This window comes from Mobula birostris, chromosome 23 (genome assembly GCF_030028105.1).
Source record: "Mobula birostris isolate sMobBir1 chromosome 23, sMobBir1.hap1, whole genome shotgun sequence".
Classification (NCBI taxonomy): Eukaryota; Metazoa; Chordata; class Chondrichthyes; order Myliobatiformes; family Myliobatidae; genus Mobula; species Mobula birostris.
In genome coordinates, this window is record NC_092392.1 from 47,284,519 (window position 1) to 47,308,646 (window position 24,128).

Below are 24,128 nucleotides of genomic sequence, written 5' to 3' on the forward strand. Positions count from 1 at the left end.
AAACAACAATGTGCAAATTTAAAAAGAAAGAATAATAATAATTAATAAATAAGCAATAAGTATCAAGAACACGAGGTGATGAGTGCTTGAAAGTGAGTCCATAGGTTGCACGATCACTTCTGTGAAGTTGAATGAAGTTATCCCTTTTGGTCCTAGAGCCTGATGGTTGAGAGAGAATAATTATTCTTGAACCTGGTGGTGTGAGGCTCCTGTACCTTCTTCCTAAAAGCAGCAGCAAGAAGAGAGCATGACCTGGGGTTCCCTGATGATGGATGGTTCTTTCCTGCGACAGTGCTTCGTGCAGTTGTGCCCAGTGGTGGGAAGGGTTTCACCCATGATGGACTGGGATGTATCCACTACTAAAACTACAACTAGTTAACAAGATGTTTCAGTGATAAGGAACAATCTATGAAGTAATCAGGTTCAGTGGTGTGACGCAGACTGAAGAAAAACTGCTGGAAAATACAGAATCATCTAACTGTACTACAATTACTGAAAATTCACTGCACAATTACATACATACATGTGATTATATAGGAATTATAAACAAGCATAGTAAAGAAACAGAAGAAAAGTAATAATTCTGCTCTCTAATCCAACAACTGGAAGAATTGGCAAAATAGCAAATGTAAGGAAGTATATGGTCATGCGTGTTGATAGAAGGAATAAAGGTGTAGACTATTTTCTAAAGGGGGAGAGAATTCAAAAATTGGAGATATAAAGGGACTTGGGAGCTGTCGTGCAGGATTCCCTAAAAGTTAATTTGCAGGCAAGTGTGTATTAAGGAAGGCAAATTCAATGTCAGCATTCACTTTGAGAGGACAAGAATATAAAAACAATGATGCAATGCTGAGACTTTAAAAGCATTAGTCAAACCACAGTTAGTATTGGATATGGCTCAGAGGAGGTTTACGAGAATGTCCCAAGAATGAAAGGGTTAGCCTACGAGAAGTGTTTGATGGCTCTGGGCCTACATCTACTAGAGTGCAGAAGAAGAGGAACTGTTGCTACTAAACCATACTGAGCATTGAAAGGCCTGGATAGAGTAGATGTGGAGAGGGTGTTTCCTATAGTAAAACAGTCTAGAACCAGAGGGCACAACCTTGGAATAAAGTGACATCACTTTAGAAAAGAGATGAAGAGGAATTTATTTAGCTAGAGGGTGGTGAATTTATGGAATTCAGTGCTACAGAGTACTGTGGAGATCAGGTCATACTGGTTGACAGGTTCTTGATTAGTAAGGTTTTTCTTGTGAATGCTGCTTATATGTGTTGGCAGGTGTGTCCATGATACTGCTACAAGCAAATATATCATTGCACCTGTACATGTGTATACAGTAGCTGTTCATATGATATAAACTCGACTTTGACTTTACCTGTTCTCTCTGTCAAGGCACTGTGGTATAGATCAATATAAGAAATAGCAAGAAATTGTTGCAACAACAACAAAAAAATCAAACATATGAACATAACAGAATAGGGGCAGGGGTAAATCCATTAGTCTTTCAGAGCTGCCCACCGGTCAGTTTGTCATGGCTGATAATCCCTAGGGCCTCAACTGCTTCTCTGTGTTAAATCTATTTTAGCCAACATTTCCCCAATCTTTCAAAAATCTGCCTACTTCATATTTCATATTGCTCTACCGATCTAACCACCATAACACTCTGTGACATTAAACTCTAAAGATTCATCACCCTTAGTAAGAAGTCATTCTATGTACCAACACACATCAAAGTTGCTGGTGAACGCAGCAGCAGGCCAGGCAGCATCTCTAGGAAGAGGTACAGTCGACGTTTTGGGCCGAGACCCTTCGTCAGGACTAACTGAAGGAAGAGTTAGTAAGAGATTTGAAAGTGGGAGGGGGAGGGGGAGATCCAAAATGATCATTCTATGTACCTTAGGTTTAAATAGCAGCCCCCTTAAATTTGATTGTCACCCAAGTGAAAACATCCCACCATTTTCCCTGTCATGCCCCTTGCTCGCTCAGGACCTTAGTCATAGTTATAGAAAACTACAGCACAGAAGTAGGACCTTCAGCCCATCTAGTCCAAACTGAACCATTTAAACTGCCTAGTCTCGTCAACTGCACCCTGACCATAGCTTTCCATACCCTTCCCATCTACATACCTATCCAAACCTCTCTTAAACATTGAAATTAAAATCGCATCCACTCCTTACACTCACAGCTCATTCCACACTCCCACCATCCTCTGTCGGAAAAAGTTTCCCCTCATGCTCCCCCTTAAACATTTCACCTTTCACCCTTAATCCATGACCTCCAGTTGTACTTTCACCCAACCTCAATGGAAAAAACCTGATATGCTTCAGTAAGATCATTCTTCTAAACAGTAAGAATACAGAGTATTAATATTATCCTTGTCAACAGAAGCATTGGTCTGTTCTAAAAAACTACCCGTTGCTGACAAAGAACTATGATCTACTCCTCAAGGAGAATTTTGTGTGATCACAAGGTGCAATTTTTTTGTCTGTGTGCCAGAGAGGGAACATTTTTATGGATAATGTATTTTGTTCTGTCGTATCAAAATGACAAATGGGCATGGCATATTGCTACTGACATAAGCTTCTGAGCAGCCATGTGTGTAGTCTGAGGTTTTCTAGCCAAAGTGACCGCAGCATTTGACATTGTATTCTCCATTGGTCCAACAGCCAAATGCTTTCTTGCAAAACTGTTGCTCCCCTGGATTGTTAAATGAAACTCCAATCCCTAAATCTTAAAAAAACAAGAAAGATCAAAATCAGCAATGTTCTAAAACACCACAACAGGTCTTAAAAGAATTTTAATGTTTCACTATTAAGGCTTTAAGAAGCTCATGATTTTGAATGGGTATCTTGCATTTTCCTCAAATATTTTTCTACTTCTCTGTGTTTTTGTGTCTTCACGTGTGCGTATGTGTGTGTTCAGATGTGTGTCTGTATGTATGTGTATACATAATTACTTCTTTTTGTACCTCTGTATTCAGATGTGTGTTTCTATGTGTGTCTGAGTGTATTTTTGTGTATGTGTACATGCACGTGTGTGTTGGGCGTCTTTGTGCAAGTGAGTGTGTAGACATACGCATGCGTGCGTTGGCTCGTGTGTGGGAGCAGTGAGAAAGAAAGGAGGGTGTCATGTGAATCAGTGCTGATTGAATGAATGTGCGGAGTTTGTGCATGCGTGGTTTGGATCTGCGAGGAAGATTGTGCAGATGGGATAGAACAAACGTGTGCTTTGGGTGGCTGTATGGAAGGAGTGGTGAGGGTGAGGTGAAGCTTGAGCAGGCTTGGTGAAGATGAATGTGGAGGTAAATTGAGTACAAAAGATTTTGGGGAGAATAATGCTTGTATGCAGAGTTATTCAATGTATTGATGACCTTAAATGTAACAGCTTAAACTGTAGGTCAGTGATCTATTAAATGGTGTTGACATAAATGTGAGGCCAATGCAGAGAATAGATAAGATATAGTAGTCCAAGTAGAATGCTTCTGTGCTTAAGAACAGAAGGTAAGGAGTTGAGGGAATCAACAGGCACTGGTTGCAGCTTGGTGCTGAGAGAGAAAGTAAGTGAGGAACTAGTAAGCCATGGACACTACTGAGGGACTAGCAGAGATGCATGAACTCCAGGCCACCCCCTCACCTTAAAAGAATGAATTCTCAGCTATAAAGACAGCCAGGAAGGTGTGGACAGATCATATATGACCACACTGTCAGTAGGACACAGAGGAGGAGTGGTTGAGTTTGGAGAGAGAGGGAGAGGGAGAGGAAGGGAGGGAGAAGGATGGAGAGGGAGGGAGGGAGGGAGAGGAAGAGAGAGAGACAGAGAGATTGTAGTGTCAGCCATCATATTATTGTTTCCATATGTGATTCAAGATCTCAATCTAAAACATACCGCTAACTGCTTCACAGACGCTGTTTGTCCTGCTGAGTTCTTTCAACGTTCTGCTTGTTATTCCAAATTGCAGCACCTGAAGTCTCTTGTTTGAAGTAAATTATGTGTTATATAATTTAGTGGATTCTGGTTAATTAGACCATCAGTTAATTGAGGTGACCACTTATTTGGAACATTTCTTAAAGAATAAAAACTAGTCGAGAAAACAGCCAGGATTCCCTTTGTTTATTTGGAACACTATGCCACTTAATCAGGACTGTTGTCAAACTGCTTCTAACTAGTGTCAGTCATGCGCATTTGCATTTGTGTGGCCATTAGACACTACACTGTGCTTTGAGCAAATAATTTTTAAATAGCATCAGTTGTGTTGTGTTCGAAAAGCAGTGATTTTTGTCACTGATAGTTGCTGAGAAATAAGCAATAAGACAATTCAGTGTTTTTTTACTCTCTGTGGGTTCAAGCATTCAGGCTTTGAGATGCTAGAAATGGCCGGGACTGAAAAGTAAACAATTTCACTATTTCAACAAATTAGGAACTACGAGGAACTTGAAGATGACAATCATTTCAAATGTTCAGATGAAAAGGAAGATTTGAAAGATGAAATGTTGAAAACATTGTATGGAGGCAGTCCATGATCTGCAGTAGATGTCTGTGCTGATTTAGTTCATTTATAGTCAATCAAAAGGACACAGCAATGTACACTGGATGAGTTCCTCTGTCGATAACTCTGAGGAACTAATGCACAGTTTGAAAGTACTGTAGTAGTATTATTAGTAGTATTCTAATTTGTTCTGTATTTTATTTAAATACATAATTTGTTACTCAGTTAAACTGTAGTTTGTCTTTCTTACACTTTTTAACCATTTCTCTGAACTTCGGCTAATTAGATCAGCCACATAATGGGGCCAAAATATACAGGTCTATATATCCCAATTAACCGGAATCCACTGCACATGTCTATAAAGCAATGTGCAAACCAAATAATATGAAAATAGATAGCTTTGGAATTTTTTCTAAAAAGTTCAAAAAACTACAACACACGAAAGGTTAATGTGAACTCTTTCCCAGCCAGGTTGTCCTGCTGAACATTATTTTGGAAGTTGTATTTTACAATGATGTCTGTAGGACCCTTTTGAACTTCATTATTAGTCACAGTATCCTGAATGAGAAGATAGGTCAAGAATGAAGAATGGCTTCAAGAAAAGCTGTACACAAACAGGAACTAGGTGGCTCTGTCTAATGAATTTAAGTGACTGTGAGTCATATGAAGGAACCCATCTTTGAAAAACTGCAAAGTGTTTTTGGACCTTGGGGAACTGCAAAATGGGTGTTAAGTTTATATTGTTTCACTCTGTATGTTGATTTAACCAAATTATCTTTAATTTGTTTTTCTAAATATAATAAGTCCTTGAAAATGTTCCTTGAAGCACATTCCAGACTTTAGCAGGTCTGTTGTTAGTGTAGTTTAACCATTGAGGCAATAATGCAATGTGGTATAGTAACTTATATTCTCATTGATTTCTGACTTCAAGTTCAGCATAATGCAGATAACCACAGTGTTATGACTCCAACCCTCCGTTACTGACCCAGCCATTTACATGGAGAACTATAACTATGTGAAGAAACTGAGTTTCTCTTTCCTATTTCCTGTTTCCCACATTTGAATAGAAGAGATCGGATAAAAAGACTTGAATTTCTGAAGTACTTATCCAAAGTACCCCAGAGTTCCAAGGCACTTTACAGCCAATGACGCGATTCAGAATTGTAGTTAACAGCTGCAGTGTAGGAAGCATGGCAGCCAATTTATACACAGGAACTGGCCATTTACAGGAACTTTAGAGTAAACAGATAAATGGAGAGATAAATATTGGCCAGGAAAACGAGAAAGAATGCACTGCTCTTATTAAATAGCACCAGGAAATCTGTGTTCCAGAAAGGTTACAACTTTACTTCAAGCATGCAAAACCTCGGAAGTGCAGCAGTCTCTCACTGTTGCGTGGAAGATCAGATTTTCCTCTCAAGTCCTCACACTGGTGGTATGTACACATCTGTGTCAGATGTGCAGGTCAGAAACCAAAGTCTGAAGGTCTGAAACCAAAGTTTGAAGGTCTGAAACCAGAACCTCAGTAAAATAAAACTAAAACGCCATTCTTTGTTTCTTTTTTAAAACCCTTCTATGAAAATAATGTAATTAATTAATCCTGTTTGATAATAAATTCAACAGTTAAATTTTCTTGTGAGGATGTAAAGGCAGCTTTTCATCATTTAGTAATCTGATGCCAGACAATCAAGTGAAATTATACTGAGTGTTTTAGGTAACACCTGTGTTAATTCAGACTTTGGACAGCTGCAGTGTTGCGAACATCCAACAAATTCAAGGCAGGTATTTTTAATCCTTAATGCTAACATAATTTAGAAACTGCTAACTTGTCAGTATATTAACTTCCTAAATCAGTTTGCAGGTTTTGGCATGACCAGCATTATTGTCCACCTCTAATTGCCTTGGAGATGGTGCTGAGAGGGACCTGGAGGAGGGAACAAAATGTAAGGCTTCCAAGGAGGCTAAAGTAATTGGAAGAGCAGGTTGTCATGAGGGCATGGTGATTCTGCAACAGATACAGACAGGTTGCATGCTTGGCCAAAAGGTTGGCAAATGGAGCTGAGTGTGGGGAAATGTGAGGTCATGTACTTTGATAAGAAGAATCAAAAGGCAGATCATTATCTGAGAGACATTGCAAATGAGTGAATTTCAGAGGAATCTGGAGCATGAATTCAAGGGGGGGGGCGGTTGACATGGTAGATGCAAAAATGGAGAGATAAAACTATAAGATAAAGGGGTCTGTGCTTTAAAACAGAGGTGCATATAATGTCATTACTCAGATAATGAATCTCTGGAAGTCTCTGCCCCTGAAGGTTACAGAGGCCAGATGACTAGATATATCTAATTTGGAGAAAGTATTTGGAAGATTGAAGGATTGTGGGTTATGGGGAACTGGAAAGGTCAGCACAGATCCCATTGAATGGAAGGGCAGGCCTGAGGAGTCTGATGGCCCAGTCCTGCTCCTAGATTCCTGTATGCCCTTGTGCAAAGTAAGAAATATGAGAAAAATAGAATAAATTTCTTTAGTCTCTTTCAACTGATGCCATGAGGTTTATAGGACCAAGAGTCAGGGTGATGATTCAAAGTGATACACCTTCCCACCTGTATGCCACCATGCCCTCCCAGCTGGTGGGTCTGACTTGCTGGTGGAACAAAACATGCAGTGTCTGGCATGTCCATAAAGTGCAATTTTGTGAAATTTACTAAGTCAAATTGTCACTTAAGTAGTCTGTGAGACAGTTGCCCCAATATAGACACCATCCCAGACGTTTATGAAAAAGGCTTTGGAAAGTTGATGGGCTGGGAGTGACAATTTTCAAACTCAACAGCTAGATCAATTTCGAGGGGTCTGTGTAGTTTCATTCTTCCTTTGTTTCTATATAATACAGCAAGACTCCATTAATCCAGCATCCATTTGTACAAAATTTGTAATAATACAACATCTGGTACATTACATAATCCATAATGTGTTCCAAGGTCCAAAGTTCAGGCGGAGCTGCAGCCAAATTCGTAGCTCCAGGTCATAGCCAAGCCAGAGTCTGCACTGTGGAGCCAGTGCTTGGCCAGAGCCAGGATTTGGATCCAGAACATCAAGGATCAGGAATATGGGTTGGGTTATAGCTGGAGCCTGTGTGCAGAAACGTATGTTTCCTGCTCCTTTTAAACACATGGGTTCACTGTAAAAAATGTTCATGCTACTGTGTAACATGTAAAAATATGTGAAATAGAAATATGTTTTGGTATTAATTTGAGTCTACAGTCTGGAACCACTAAAATGCCAAGGATGGATTATCAGAGCTTTAATTAATACAGTAGAACTGAATGGATTACTGCACCTATCAGGAGGCAGTCAGGGCCTCCTTTCCCTCACACCAGGTTAGGAGTGAACCAGCATAGTAGTTATACTGAAGTTGGTGTCACACAGTTTCCTTCAGAGAATCTCACCATACTCTCTTTGGAATCACATTGGGATTCTACTTCAATTATACTATTCATTGTTGCATTGTCACCCATTAGAAACTGCTTTTTAACAACTCAAATACCCTAATTGAAAAATATCACCTATGGGCTTTAAGATAATAAAAATGACATTTACAAGATAATTCAATTTTCACACAAGTATTTATATTCATTTTTGATTTTCAGACCTCAATTAAAAAGGCAGAGAACATTTTTTAAAAAAATTATCAATCTTTGGGAGGCAAATAAGTCTGAAGAGACTCTATGTCAAATTACATTTTCTCTGTGTCAAGTTGTGAACAGTGCAACACTCTCACACACGGTGCCACAAGAATAATCTACAATCACTTAACTAACCGGCATTTCCAGTTCCAGAGTAATATTATTTGACATTTTATACATCCAAGGAGTCTTTCCCTTGTTCCTACATACTAATCACACTGGATAATTTATCACCAGCTGGTTACTGATGAACTTTGCTGAGTTTGCCCAGTAATGCCAGTCCTTAGATAACTTCTAGCAGTTATTTATCAGTCACTCCTTTAGACACCATAACCCATTTGCGACATCAATAAATTCAAATAGCTGTTTCTAGTTAATGAAAACGCTTACAATGTCATTTGGTACATAGCTACATAAAAATTCATGGTGACATGGCAAGGTAGGAGACTCACGCAGAACATTAACACAGGACAAATAGTCTCTGTTTTGTTCTGCAAGAGTACCATGCCACACCAATAGAATATATTTTAGTATTGAAAGAAATTACAGCCTCCTTATTTGCTTATTAATTGAGATACAGCTCGGAGTAGGTCCTTCAAGCTGCACCACCAGCAACCCCCAATTTAACACTAGCTTAATCATGGAACAATTTATAATGACCAATTAACTTGCTGACCAGTACATCTTTGGACTGTGGGAGGAAACCAGGGCATCCAGAGAAAACTCACGTGGACAAGAGGAGAACATACAAAACTGCTTACAGGCAGCGGCGAGGACTGAACCCAGGTTGTCTGAACTGATGATATAGAACTTAGAGGGGAACCTGCAGGTTGCCCCAAACATCTGCTGTCCTTGTCTGTCTTGGAGGTGGAGTTCATGGGTTTGGAAGGAACTGCTGAAGGAGCCTTGGTGAGAAACTGCAATATATCATGTACCTAGTACAGACCGTAGCTGTAGTCTGCTTTTGGTCAAGGGAAGAATGCTTAGGCTGATGGTTAGGATACTGGTCAAATGGACTGCTTTTCCCTGAATGGTGTTGAGTTTCTTGTATGTTGTTGGAGCTGCACTCTTCCAAGTAGAAAGTATTCAATCAAGCTCCAGATTTGTCTCATGTGGATCAGAAGGTGAGCCACTTACGAGGTGCTACCACTTACTGTTCATCAATGCATCAAAGGAAACAACAGAAAAAGACCTCCAGCAGATTATCCTTTAACTTCTACTTTTTAAGGCAACAGGTTCTTATTTCATGCTCACAATTTGGATTATGAGGGGTATCAATAGGGTAAATGCAGGCATGGTTTTTCCACTAAGTTTGGATGGAACTACGACTAGAGGTTATGGATTAAGGGTGAAAGGTGAAAAGTTTAAAGGGAACATGAAGGGAAACTTCTTTACTCAGAGGGTCGTGAGAGTGTAAGACAAACTACCAGCACAAGTGGAGCATGCAAGCTCGATTTCAACATTTGGAAAGTTTGGATAGCTACATGGATGGTAGGGGTATGGAGGCTATGGTCCCAATGCAGTTCAATGGGAGTAGGCAGTTTAAATGGTTCAGCACAGAATAGATGGGCCAAAGGGTCTGTTTCTATGCTGCATTTTTCTATTAGCAAATTCACTATTGATAATAATATATTGTTTAATTATTTACTCTGTATTAAGTAATTTAGTATTTAAATTGAAAATAAGATTCTTTATATTGTAAAATGTGGGTTTGCTTTTGTCATTCAATTCAATATAAATGAACTTCTGATGCCACCTAGTGGTGTGGTTTGTAAATTATATTTTAAAAAATTGTAAGGTTACAGACTCAGGACATTGATTCATTTTACACTTAAGCAAAATATTTTAAGGCTCATTTAATGAAGGCAAATTTTAAAGTTTTAATCATCATCAAATCTAATATATGGTTACCATCTAGTCAAAACATAGCTTAATCAATACTTTTTGGAAACAGTCAAGGACCTTCACCAGGACTGTCCTGAGAGCCTGATGGTCTCGGCCTGAAGTTAACTGTCCATTTCCCTCCACAGTTGTGTGCTGCTTTGGATTTCTTGCTTCTGCAGTCTCTTTAGTATCTCAAAAACTTTTTTGTAGAGTGAGCTATTGAAATACGTCATCTTAACACTTAGGATGAGAACTTCACTGTTAAAATGTCAGTTTTCGAGTTACTCCCTTTGTCGACAAAATAGTGAGAATTCTGTTAAATTACAAAGCTGGAATGTCATGATATGCTACTGGAGAGCATTATATCATTGTCAGACCATCAATCAGTGCTTTTAAACAACAATGAGCTGTGTTGTACTGACAGGTAGCTGGAGGTTTTGTTGAATGCGAACATCATTGAGTTCTGGATTGACATTTTGGTGCACTGGAGCATGGAAGTACACAACATGCTGGACATCAGGTACTGACACATGTCATCTCCTACTCTACTCCTGGAGTCTTCATGAAATCCAGTAGCAACCTGTAACTTATGGAGCAGGGGACACAGATACCAACTCGCATCGGCTTTACATTAGCCATACCTATCATTTATTTTTCTGTATGTTTACATTTGTTTTAAATTAACAGTACTTTAATGTGCTTTAAATCTGTTTGATTTTTAACTTTTCAACTGTTTCTAAAATGTCACTGTGGATCACTGACATTTAAAAATTTGAGTCCCAATGGTAGCACAAGCTGAGTCTATCAGGACCATGTTTCACCCTCTTCCTCTCACCTCTTCATACTGGCCATCTCCCTTCCATTATTTCAGGCAGATAAAGGGTCTCAGCCTGAAACATTGACTGTCCATTTCCTTCTGCAGATGCTGCCTGAATGCAGAAAATTGTTACTTGTTTTGTACTTGTTGTTCACATAGAAATCAAAAGGATGGTTAACTGGCTGGGTGTACACAGCTAGTCAGTCATGGATAGCTAACCATACATAAAGGAACACGAAAAATTAAACCAAAGTTCAATGGATAATTCAGTTATGAATTTTGTCTATTTTATATATTATTTTAAAACCACATTAAGTTCTCTGAACTCAAATCTTTTGAACCAAGAGAACACTATCAACTGCTGTACAAGACCATAAGATATTGGAGCAGAATTCGGCCATTCAGCCCATGGAGTCTTCTCTGTCAATTAATCACGGCTGGACAAGATTAAATATTATTTAACAATTGCATTGTTTTGATGTACTTTTGCACATGAACATTCTCACACCTACTACTAACCATGTGATAACTTGTCATTTTAAGAAAATTGGAACTGCTATGTACAACGCACCAACACAGTGCATATTGACTTCCAGTAAGATGGCCACACAGGTCCAGCAATTGGTGCAAATGTGCCTCTTAAACAGTTTTCTTGTGATTGCAAGACCCTGGTGCAAATGGGTAATACAGAATACTGCAAGTCCAGCTCATCGGTGAGACTGATGGCAGGCATGACCTCAGTTGTTGCTCAGATCAGGCCCTCAAGCCGTGGTGCAGCCCGTTACAGCTACCTGGGGAGGACTTGCGGGAGAGAACAGAGGTGCAGTGGGCACATTGGAATCTGTGCTGGGTTGGGTGGGTGGTCCCTGTAGGCTGGCTTTCCCATAAGCACTGCTGCCTTGAAAATAAGTTGGATTGCCTATGTCTGTTACAACCAAAGCAAGATCTTGCAACTGCTGAGAGAGTTGTTCTTGCAGAAACATGGCTTCAGGACAACATCCTGGAGAATGCCTCGTCAATCTTCGGGCAATTCCCCTCAGGGACTTGGGCTAATGTTTTTGTGACTGTACATGTACTTGTAACTATATATGCTGTGTACAACTGCATCTTATGCATTTTGCACTTTGGCTACAGGAACTATATTTCCTCTAGCTGTATGTATGTGTGTGGTTGAATAACAATTAAAATTGAACCTGGGAACAATTATACAATCAATAGTGAATTGGTACAGATAATTTCAGCTCTGCTTTTGAACTGTGTGCCTATTTTGAAATACCTTTAAGTTTCATTATCTAAACCTCAATTTAAAAATTTTTATACTTGCACCCTTATGATTGACCAGCTTAAATTTAAGAGCTAGGTAATTTGTTATTACTTACAGTACCAGCATTACATCTGTTTCTCACTACAGGTTAGCATCACATTTTTTGACTGTTTTGTGGCACGCTTAAGACCTTGAAAGATATAATGCTACACTGATTCAGTGAGTACAAGAGGAAACCCTCTTCACTGGTTCAAATAGACAAAAATTTCATGACACATCTGAAAAGGTGAATTGTCCTAGCTTTCTTGTGAAGATTTAATCCCCATCAAAAAGAACTTTAGATTTATGCATATGATCATCACAAGTAATAAATTGATTGCCATACTTGCCTCCAAATGACCTTAAGGAGGCACTGATTGGGAATATCTATATACCTTGAGAATGGGTGCATTGCAAAAGAAAGCTATGACCACATTCAATTAACTCAAAAGGCCATCTTAATATCCCCATACAACACACACAAAATGCTGGTGGAACGCAGCAGGCCAGGCAGCATCTCTAGGAAGAGGTACAGTCGACGTTTCAGGCAGAGACCCTTCGTCAGGACTAACTGAAAGAAGAGATAGTAAGAGATTTGAAAGTGGGAGGGGGAGGGGTAGATCCGAATAGATAGGAGAAGACAGGAGGGGGAGGGATGGAGCTAAGAGCTGGAAAGTTGATTGGCAAAGGGATACAAGGCTGGAAAAGGGAGAGGGTCATGGGATGGGAGGCCGAGGGAGAAAGAAAGGGGGAGGGGAGCATCAGAGGAAGATATAGTGAGAGGGTCAGAGGGAGAAAAAAAGAGAGAAAGTAAGGAAAAGTAAAAAAAAGGGGTAAGAAGGGCAGAAGGGGCATTAATGGAAGTTAGAGAAGTCAATGTACACACCATCAGGTTGGAGGCTACCCAGACGGAATATAAGGTGTTTTTCCTCCAACCTGAGTGTGGCTTCATCTTGACAGTAGAGGCGGCCATGGATAGACATATCAGAATGGGAAAGCAACGTGGAATTAAAATGTGTGGCCACTGGGAAATCCTGCTTACTCTGGCGGACAGAGCGTAGGTGTTCAGCGAAATGGTCTCCCAGTCTGCGTCAGGTCTCGCCAATATACAGAAGGCCGCACCGGGAGCACCGAACACAGTATATCACACCAGCCGACTCACAGGTGAAGCGTCTCCTCACCTGGAAGGACTGTCTGGTGCCCTGAATGGTGGTGAGGGAGGAAGTGTAATGGCATGTATAGCACTTGTCCCGCTTACAAGGATAAGTGCCGGGAGGGAGATCGGTGGGAAGGGATTGCAGGGGGGGGGAATGAATGGACAAGGGAGTTGCATAGGGAGCAATCCCTGCAGAAAGCAGAAAGGGGGAGGGAGGGAAAGATGTGCTTGGTGGTGGGGTCCTGTTGGAGGTGGCGGAAGTTACGGAGAATTATATGTTGGGCCCGGAGGCTGGTGGGGTGGTAGGTGAGGACACGGGGAACCCTATCCCTAGTGGGGTGGCGGAAGGATGGGGTGAAAGCAGATGTGTGTGAAATGGGAGAGATGCGTTTGAGAGCAGTTGATGATGGAGGAAGGGAAGCCGCTTTCTTTAAAAAAAAAGGAAGACATCTCCTTCGTCCTGGAATGAAAAGCCTCATCCTGAGTGCAGGTGCGGCAGAGACGGAGGAATTACGAGAAACAGATGGCATTTTTGCAAGAGATAGGGAGGGAAAAGGAATAGTAAAGGTAGCTGTGAGAGTCCATAGGCTGATAGCAGACATCAGTAGATAAGCTGTCTCCAGAGACAGAGACAGAAAGATTAAGAAAGGGGAGGGAGGTGTCAGAGATGGACCAGGTAAATTTGAGGGCAGGGTGAAAGTTGGAGGCACAGTTAATGAGGTCAATGAGCTCAGCATGCGTGCAGGAAGCAGTGCCAATGTAGCAAAGGAAAAGTGGGGGACGGATACCAGTATAGGCTTGGAACATGGATTGTTCCACAAAGCCAACAAAAAGGCAGGCATAGCTGGGACCCATACAGGTGCCCATGGCTACACCTTTAGTTTGGAGGAAGTGAGAGGAGCCAAAGGAGAAATTATTAAGGGTAAGGCCTAATTCCGCTAGATGGAGGAGAGTGGTGGTAGAGGGGAACTGATTAGGTCTGGAATCCAAAAAGAAGCAGAGAGCTTTGAGACCTTCCTGGTGGGGGATGGAGGTATATAGGGTCTGGACATCCATGGTGAAAATAAAGCAGTGGGGGTCAGGAAACTTAAAATCATTGAAAAAATTCAGAGCGTGAGAAGTGTCACGAACATAGGTGGGAAGGGATTGAACAAGGGGGGATAAAACAGTGTTGAGGTATGCAGAAATGAGTTCAGTGGGGCAGGAACAAGCTGAAGCAATAGGTCTACTTGGACAGGCAGGTTTGTAGATCTTGGGTAGGAGGTAGAAATGGGAAGTGTGGGGTGTGGCAACTATGAGGTTGGTGGCAGTGGATGAGAGATCCCCAGAGCTGATAAGGTTGGTGATGGTGTGGGAGACAATGGCCTGGTGCTCCTTAGCCAGGTCATGATTGAGGGGTAAATACGGAGGTATCAGCGAGTTGTCACTGTGTCTTGGCAAGGTAGAGGTCAGTACACCAGACTATAACAACACCTCCCTTATCGGCAGGTTTTATAGTAAGGTTAGGATTGGTGCGGAGGGAGTGGAGAGCAGAGCGGTCGGAAGGAGTGAGGTTGGAATTGGAATAAGGTGTGGTGAAGTTGAGATGGTTGGTGTCCCGTCGGCAGTTAAAAATAAAGAGGTCCAGAGCAGGCAGAAGACCAGAGTGGCGTGTCCCCATAATATACCCATTATTGGATAGGTGAATAAAATAGTGCTCAAGAAGAATGAAGGACAGAAAAATATTTAGAAGTCATAAATAGTTCCAATGGGCAGTTACTGGATTCAGCACTATAGACATCCATTTTCTTTCTGATCCCTTCAGCATTAAGTTCAAGATGTATTCTTGCAGGTACAATATTTCTATTGCTAAAACTTGCAGAGTATACTGGTGGTCAATAGGCAGGATATCTCAAAGTTCAAAGTAAATTTATAATCAAAGTATGTATATATTAGAGATTTTTTTTTCATACATTCACAGTAGGTACCAAAAAAAAACCCCACAATGGAATCAATTAAAGCTATACACATGAACAAAGGAGGATGTGCAAAAGACAAGCTATACAATCGCTATCCATCTATGCTAACCCAACCTTACTGTTTTTCGAGGGAGGTTACCAGGGAAATGGATGAAGGCAAGACAATGGATGTTGTCTACATGGACTTTATTAAGGCATTTGAAAGGTCCCACATGGGAGGTTGGCCAAGAAGGTTCAGTCGCTCTGCATTCAGGATGAGGTAGCAAATTGGGTTCACCCACAAAACCAAGGTCTAATCTAGAGAGTAGTTGTAGATGGTTATCACTCTGATTGGAGACCTGTGACTAGTGGTGTGCTGCGGTTATTGATGTTTGTCAGCTACATCAATGATCCGATGATAATATGGTTAACTGTAACAGCAAATTTACCAATGACACCAAGATTGAGGTGACAGTGGACGGGGAGTAAGGCCATCATAGCTTGCAGAAGGATTTGCATCAGCTGGAATTTAATGCAGACAAGTGCAAAGTTTTGCATTTCAGTAGGACCAAGCAGGATAGGTCTTACACAGTGACTAGCAGGGCACTAAAGTGTGTGATAGAACAAACGGATCTGGGAATACAGGTACACAATTTGTTGAAAGTGGCATCACAGGTAGATTGGGTAATAAAGTAAGCTTTTGCACATTGGCCTTCATAAATCAAAGTATCGAGAACAGAAGATGGGATGTTCTGATGAAGATGTACAAGATGTTGGCGAGGCCTAATTCAGAGTATTGTTTGCAGTTATGTCATCTATGTAAACAAGGTTGAAAGAGCACAGAGACAACTTACAAGTTTGTTGCAAGGTCTGGAGGACCCGAATTATAAGGGAAGATTGAATTGGTTAAAACTGCATTCTTTAGAATGTAGAAAATTGAGAAGAAATTTGAGAGATATACAAATTGAGAAGAGATTTGAGATACACACAAAATTATGAGGGGTATAAACAGGGTAAATGCAAGCAGGCCTTTTGCGCTCTGGGTGGGTGAACCAGAGTTCATTGCTTAAGGGTGGATAGATGAGAACTTTAAGGGGAACATTCTTCAGTCAGAAGGTCATGAGAGTGTGGAATGAGCTGCCAGTACAAGTGGTCTATGTGAGCTCGATTTCAATGTTTAAGAGAAGTTTGGATAGGTACATGGATAGTAGGGACATGGTGGGCTATGGTCCTGGAGTAGGCTTTCAGCATGGACTAGATGGGCCAAAAGAGCCTGTTTCTCTGCTGTACTTCTGTATGACACCAAATAATAGTAACAAGTAATACTGAAACATGAATTGTAGAATCCATAAGTCGTGGAGTAAGTTCAGTGTCGAAGTGAGTTATCCACGCTAGTTCAGGAACCCAATGATTGGAGGGTTATCACTGCTCCTGAACCTGGTGGTGTGGAACCTAAAGATCCTGTACCTCCTTCCCAACAGCAGCAGCAAGGAGAGAGCATGGCCTGGATGGTATGGGTCCTTGATGATGAGTGCTTCCTGTGGTAGCTCTTATTGTAGCTGTGCTCACTGGTGAAAAGCTTCTTATATCAAAAATCCATTTCTGATCAACTTCAGTTTTTACAAGTAACAATACGATTTGGATTAACATACCTATCCTTAACTTGTATAAGCAATGAAAGCTTGTTCATTCTGTGTGCAATATAATTTTTTCATGTGAACAATAAAAATGAATGGCTTATTACAACAATAATGTGCATACAATATTCAAACAGTTTTCAATGTTATAAACACTATAACAGAGCCAACAACCTGTCTCTGAATGTGAACAAAAGAGATGGTTGTTGACTGCAGGGGAGCACGGAGCATTGACGGCCCCTCCGTAGAGATAATTAAGAGCACCAAATTTCTTGGTGTTCACCTGGCGGAGAATCTCACCTGGTCCCTCAGCACCAGCTCCATAGCAAAGAAAGCCCAGCAGCGTCTCTACTCTCTGCGAAGGCTGAGAAAAGTCCATCTCCCATCCTACAGAGGATGTATCGAGAGCATCCTGAGCAGATGCATCACTGCCTGGTGTGGGAATTGCACTGTCTCGGATCGCAAGACCCTGCAGCGGATAGTGAGGTCAGCTGAGAAGATCATCGGGGTCTCTCCTCCTGCCATTATAGACATTTACACCACACGCTGCACCCATAAAGCCAACAGCATTATGAAGGACCCCACGCACCCCTCATACAAACTCTTCTCCCTCCTGCCATCTGGCAAAAGGTACTAAAGCATTCGGGCTCTCATGACCAGACTGTGCAACAGTTTCTTCCCCCATGCCATCAGACTCCTTAATACCCAGAGTCTAGACTGACATCCACATCATTTATTATATTGTAATTTGTCCTCTTCTATGTCTTGTTCATTATTTATTGTACTGCCCTGCACTGTTTTGTGTACTTTATGTAGTCCTGTGTAGGTCTGTAGTCTAGTGTAGTTTTTGTGTTGTCTTATGTAGTCTAGTGTAGCCTTGTGTTGTCTCACTTAGACTCGTGTAGTTTTGTGTTGTTTCATGTAGCACCACGGTCCAGGAGGAACGTTGTTTTGTTTTTACTGTGTACTGTACCAGCAGTTTATGGGCAAAATGACAATAAAAAGCGACTTGACTATTGGTCAGCAAATTAACTCTGGCTAGTAGAGCTATAATGGAGATCCATTAAATGAAAAACCATGGGAAATCCAAGTATATTACACATACAAATATTACTATTCATCCCAGAAGATAAATTACTAATGCATTTATTACATCAAAATTACAGAGGAAAGTACACCAGCAAATCCACTGCACCAAGTCCAAACAGAATTTCTAGAAAACTAATTTGTTTCATTGAAAAAATTGTACAAAATACATCCAAGTATCACTGAAGTAGAACTTTCCAGAATTACATTAAGCCAATAATTTTGAATGACAACTTGAAAGCAGTTCCTTGAATTACTTATATTAATAAATATATGAGGTGCTGGATTCCGAAAAGAAACTGCAATTGTAAAGCCCATTTAGGAAAAATGAGATCTGCCTTGATTATTCTTTACAAACTGACCCTTGATATGCACAATACTTCTCAAAGTCAACTATAACAGCACATGTAGTTCTATGAATGAAAATATATCTATATCAAAGTCATAGCACCTGGGATAATTTCTCTCAAAATGAATACATTTCAGAGAAATATTGACCAATGTTGTTGAAAGTATTCACAAAAAACAAGATAAATTCAACTTAATCGAGCAAAGAAAAATCATAAGGTTGAAAATCCACTCTGAAAGCCTTGGCAAATCCTTCTTCATCTTCTCGGCTATATTTACACTCTCGCCAATTTGCTTTATCAGGTATATTCAGGACAGCTTCACTTGCCAAAACTTCCCTGTTAGAAATTCAAAAACATTAAGTAAACTAACATGGTACAAGCATTAACGCTTAAAGATATCACTAGTGGATGTTGCATAATGTGTTAAGAGAAACAAAAGATGCACACAATTATTCCTTATCACATGTTGATTTACAAGCTACATATCTCCATAAATACATGCAATTCACATTTACTTAAGTCAAAGTTCAAAGTAAATTTATCAGCAATGTCTACATATATGTTATCATTTACTGTGATTCAATTTCTTGCAGGCATTTACAGAAAAATACAATAGAATTTTATGAAAAATATAAACAGAGACTGACAAACCACCGAAGTGGGAAAAATATACTGAGTACATGAGTTGCAAGGAGTCCTTGAAAGCGAATCTGTAGGTCATAGAACCAGATCTGAGTAGTATTGAATGAAGTTATCCTTGCTGGTTCAGGAGCCTGACGGTTGTAGGGTATTAACTGTTCCTAAACTCCAAGGTATGAGATCTGAGGTTTCAGAACTTCTGCCAGGACATAGCCTGGATGGTGGGAGTCTTTGATGATGGATGCTGCTTTCTGTGTCAACACTCCATGTAAATATACTCAATGGTGAGAAGGGCTTTACCTGTGACAGACTGGGCTGTATCCACTACTTTCTGTAGCCTTTTCTGATCCTGAGCATTGGTGTTTCTATGATTAGGCCATGATGCAACCAGCTAGGATAGTTTACACTGTGCATCTATAAAAGATTTTGGTGACAATGCTGAATCTACACAAACTTAAAAAAAAAGACTATCTGCCTTCTTTCTGATAACACTTAAATGTGGTCCCAAGACAGATTGCCTGACACCAAGGAATCTAAAGCTACCAGCCTGCAATGATAAATATATTTGTAAAATTTAATCAATATTGGTTTCAGTAGGCACGGAATTGAAGTATAAAAGCTGACTTCATTATAATCTTCTTTCTAAAACTAAGAATTTTATTTAAAACAAATGAGATAAACTTGTTTGATACCTGCTCTTAGAAATTACACAGACAATTAAGTTAGTTCCCTCATGCTTCTGTCTAATCTGTATTTGGTGTAAACTGGTTGGCCAATAGTTGGAAAATATATAATTATGCAGTCAATAAAGATAACAATCTCTTCCACTAAGTCAGTGAATTAAGACTGCAGTCAACTGGAGCACTGCTATAATGAGTAACTCTACCAAATAAGGAAAATGATTTAAAGGCACCTCAATGGCCTGAATGTTATGAAAAAAATATTAATTTCTTGTATGAATATTTGGAAGTTCAGGACTCTAAGCAAGTATTTGCTTGACACAGCAAATTCATTAAAAAATCTGTGCCAGGAGGGAATAAGCTCAAGGACAACTTTCCAGTGCTCTCAATGCAAGAAAATGTCACTATTCTCATTTTAAGCACTAACAATATGCACCTTAACATCGTAGGGTTATGCTTACCAAAAAAAAAAATCAATTTAAGTTGATTGAATAGCTTTTAAAATGTTGTTAGTATTCACAGATATGTGGAGTTTCCTCCCAGGAGGCCAAAGGGACTGATTAAAAGGCTCTCTAAGCTTTTGAGTACCGGGCTCATACAGCACCAAGCTCTCACTCCACTTCGTGATTCCATTGCACCTTGGAAGGCTTGCCAGTGTACAAGATATGGGCTCAGGTCAGCTGGGGAAGCACTGGAGGCAAATCTGGGCCCAAATACAGTGACAACATTAACAGCTTGCCATCAACGTCAAATTTTGGACAAATCAGTTTATCTGTGCAAGAAACTCTGCCATCCAAAGTCAAATGCCAAGCCCACACATTTTATGCAGTTTCATTAAAACACATCTATTCTTTCATGAACATTTAGGATGTATTTCTTTGTTGGTTTCATTTCAAATTCCATTTGAATGTGATCTCAGAAGTTACCTAGACAATAGGTTATTTTCTGAAAAAAAGATAGCCCAAACCACTATTTTGGTTTGAGTCCACTCCTGTAGGTTTCATGATTAGGTACTGTACAGATATCACTGAAGTACATTAAGCAAAACATTCACCAAAACCATAGACGCTCGAGACCAACAATCTACTCATCTTACCTTCCAAATTGCAAAGGAAACTGCTTCTTTATTCTGTGGAATAACTTCTCTCCACTGTCTAGTTCAACATAGAAATATGCCAATCCAGGCTGAATTATCTATATAAAATAAAAGGAGGGGAGAGAAGTACTTAAAAAGTATCACTGCAAACATTTCCCCAAATTATTTTAGGTTTATAGAAACCATGACTTTTGACAAACAAGTAACAATTTGATGAATGATGAATCAAACATTTTATCACTGAAGCCCTTCAAATAATTCATATCGATGGGTGTAACGGGTCTTAATGAAATAAAATGGAAGCCAATTTATTTCACTAAAAAGCATATATATTATCCCCATCAAGGCTGAGGCTTTTAAAATACAAAACTGACAGAAAATTGCTTCAATGGGATTTGTTTGCATTTTATAATCACCACTGAACTGAACATAGGATTGTTCAGCTGCAAGCTGTAGTACAAAATGCATTTTAATCACACATACACAGTTTATGATTAATAATTTAAGCAATTTTTAAAAAGATGTTATTACTCCTATACCATCTGAAACACCACAATAAATGATGCCCTGGGCTCCTGGCCTACGTCTTTCCCATTAAATCATAATTCATGCTTGCATAAATATGGTTTAGTGTCATAGTCTTCAGCCACTAATGTTCATGGATCTTCAGGAAACATTAGCTGCATACATAAATGCAGCATTAATGTTCCACAAAAGGTGGTGACAATGAGTCTCACAAAGCCACAGGTGCATTGGTCACAAATCACTGATATACTATTTGCACCTTTCATGACAGGTTATGAACATGATATAGAAGCTTCAATCTGAAACAGCTGCAATGATATTTGTTGCAGGTTTCTAAGAAAATAATCACGGCGATCTTCCAATAATTGTCATAGCTTTTTCCATGACTACATATACGATCCCAGATTTAATAGTGATAGCATGCTTTCAAAGTTAGACTTCAATAATAAATGTAAGCGCTCAGGAACTTTCTTTTAACTTACCAAATGTTATACAGTAGTTGGAAACAATTCTCAGAATAACAAAAAAAAAACAAAATGTGTTTTACATGTATTGTTTGTATTTTAATTGATAACATTCCAACTTTTTTAAAACAGGGCACAAATAACCAGGATCAGAGAAATCAAAATCAAGGTGGAGAGAAACTAATGACAGGGAAGGGTATGGATGGAGTTCAGAAGATGCAAAGGTTCAAAGCATGGTTCGTCAAAATCCAAACATTGATGATGCAAATCTAAAATGAAAAAATACTGGAAATACTCAGCAGGTCAGGATGCTTTTGTGGGAAGGGAAGCAGTTAACGTTTCAGGTGAAGATCTTTCATCAGATCTGAGAGGGAGGCAAAAGAAGCTCATTAGGCAATGCGGAGGAGAGCATCGCTGACAAGGCAAAACCACAGTGACCATGGGGATAAACCATAAACAAGATTATCTAGCTAATATAAATAAAAACACAGGTAAAAGAATGCAACCAAAAGTATTTTGGAAGCTACAAAATACGCAGCATGAAGATGTGCTCAATCAGTCAAAATGGACAAACCCTGCACTTCTGGATTTTAAAAAATAGGAATAAAAACCAACAAATTGAAATAATATCAAGTTACCTGAAGTTATAGATTTCAATAGCAAGCCTAGAAGGGTGCAATGTTCCCAGGCAGAAAATGAGCTGCTGTTGCTCAGGCTTGTGTTTAGCCTCATTATAGAAGTACAGGAAGCCACAGACCCATCCGTCACAGTGAAAGTGGGATGAGGAATTAAAGTGGCGGACAATGGAAAGCTCAGGATCCTCCTTGAAGACTGAATGCAAGTGATCACCCCTTCTCTAATTTAAACACTGCCATATTGAGAACACTGAATACAGAAGTGCCAGTGAATCACAGTTTAACCTGGAAAGATAGTTTGGGTCATTTGATGATGGGGAGGGGAGAGAAGGGTGAAAGGACAAGTGTTGCTTGCCTGCATTTATAAAGGAAAGTGCTGCAACAAGGGAGAGTGGACCAGGAAGTCAAAGAGAATAGCCTCTGCAAAATGCTGAAAAGGGGGAAGCTAGCGGAAGATGTGTTTGGAGGTGCAATCCCTTTGAATATGATCACATTGTTTGTGAAATAAGCCAGAGTAGCCACTGGAACCACTAGAGTTCAATGCAAGGTTAATTCACAATCAGACAAGTGATGGAGTACAGACACAGGGCATTTAGTCCACTGTCTGCACTGATCATTAGCATCCATTTTTACACTAGTCCTACCCTAGCCCATTGTATTGACATTTTAAATGAGATGGTCTTCACTGCATATTGTATACATTGGAATTAAATGAGATTTTACAGTGGTCAATTAACCTACTAATCCTCACATCTTTAGGACGCAAGTACAAACAAAAGCACTCAAAGGAAACCCATATGATCACAAGAAGGACACGAGAACTCAAAGACAAGTTTGAAAGTGGGTTGCTGGATTTGAGAGGCAGAAGTTAGACTAACTGCAGAATTGTGTCCTATTGCGAGCACATGAGAAAAGTCAGTTGTAGAGGGACATTATAATTAGGGCCCAAACAGTGCACACTGGTTTACAAAGCAGAGAGAAAAAAAATGCAAAGCAAAGTAACTAGGGTTAAAAAGCTGCTTGTGAGTTTGACAGACTAGTGCAGTTGAGGTTGCTCTCCTTTGAAGAGGGGAAAGTCAAGGGGGTCTAACATAGATATTTAAAATAATGAGAAGTCTGGGAAAAAAAGAAAAATTGCTTCACTGATGAATTGGTCAAGAACCACAGAATATATAATAGTTATTTAACAGAACTGAAAAAAATGACACGAGAAATTTATTTTTTGTGTGGTTGGTCGTAAAAAAAAAAGCACTACCAGCAGGAGTACGGAAGGCAAATCCATTTTTTTATTTTAAAGTCTCAAACCAAAAAGGAATTGAAAATCTATACCTCACCACACTGTGATCACAGGCACTACAACCCTTTATAGTAACATACACAAAAGTTGCTGGTGAACGTAGCAGGCCAGGCAGCCCTTTATAGTAAAGACTTTCTGAAAACTATGGGCAAGTTTTGATGGACTGGTTATGTATTAAATACAATTTATTTCTCAATGAGAAATAAGATGTTGCTTTTAACTTTAATATTTTAGTAATTTGTTCTTGGATTTACAAAAATTCCCTAAACTCACTTGCTTGAGATCTGAATGTTCAGGGATTTCCAAGAGCTCCATGTGTTGTTCCTCTGCTTGTACAATATAAGCTTCTTTAATTTCATCAGTAGTACAACACTGAGCAGGGACAGGAACTACCTGAATGGAAGCGAGAGGAAATGGGATTCTTCAATAATATTCGTAGTAAATGTTAAAAATCA

General features: G+C 39.7%; 1 protein-coding gene across 1 annotated transcript in view; it reads right to left on the reverse strand.

Annotated features, from left to right (window-relative positions):
* Positions 1-18,047: 18,047 nt before the first annotated feature.
* The window catches only part of cwf19l1 (CWF19 like cell cycle control factor 1), a 31,539-nt gene continuing 25,458 nt past the window's right edge, over positions 18,048-24,128 (reverse strand). The window contains exons 12-14 of the mRNA XM_072241668.1: positions 23,947-24,066; positions 20,753-20,850; positions 18,048-18,673 (exon numbers count right to left, since the gene is read on the reverse strand). Of these exons, the coding sequence (XP_072097769.1) occupies positions 18,529-18,673; positions 20,753-20,850; positions 23,947-24,066 (363 nt within the window). The 3' untranslated portion in view covers positions 18,048-18,528. The remainder of the gene's footprint in view (positions 18,674-20,752; positions 20,851-23,946; positions 24,067-24,128) is intronic.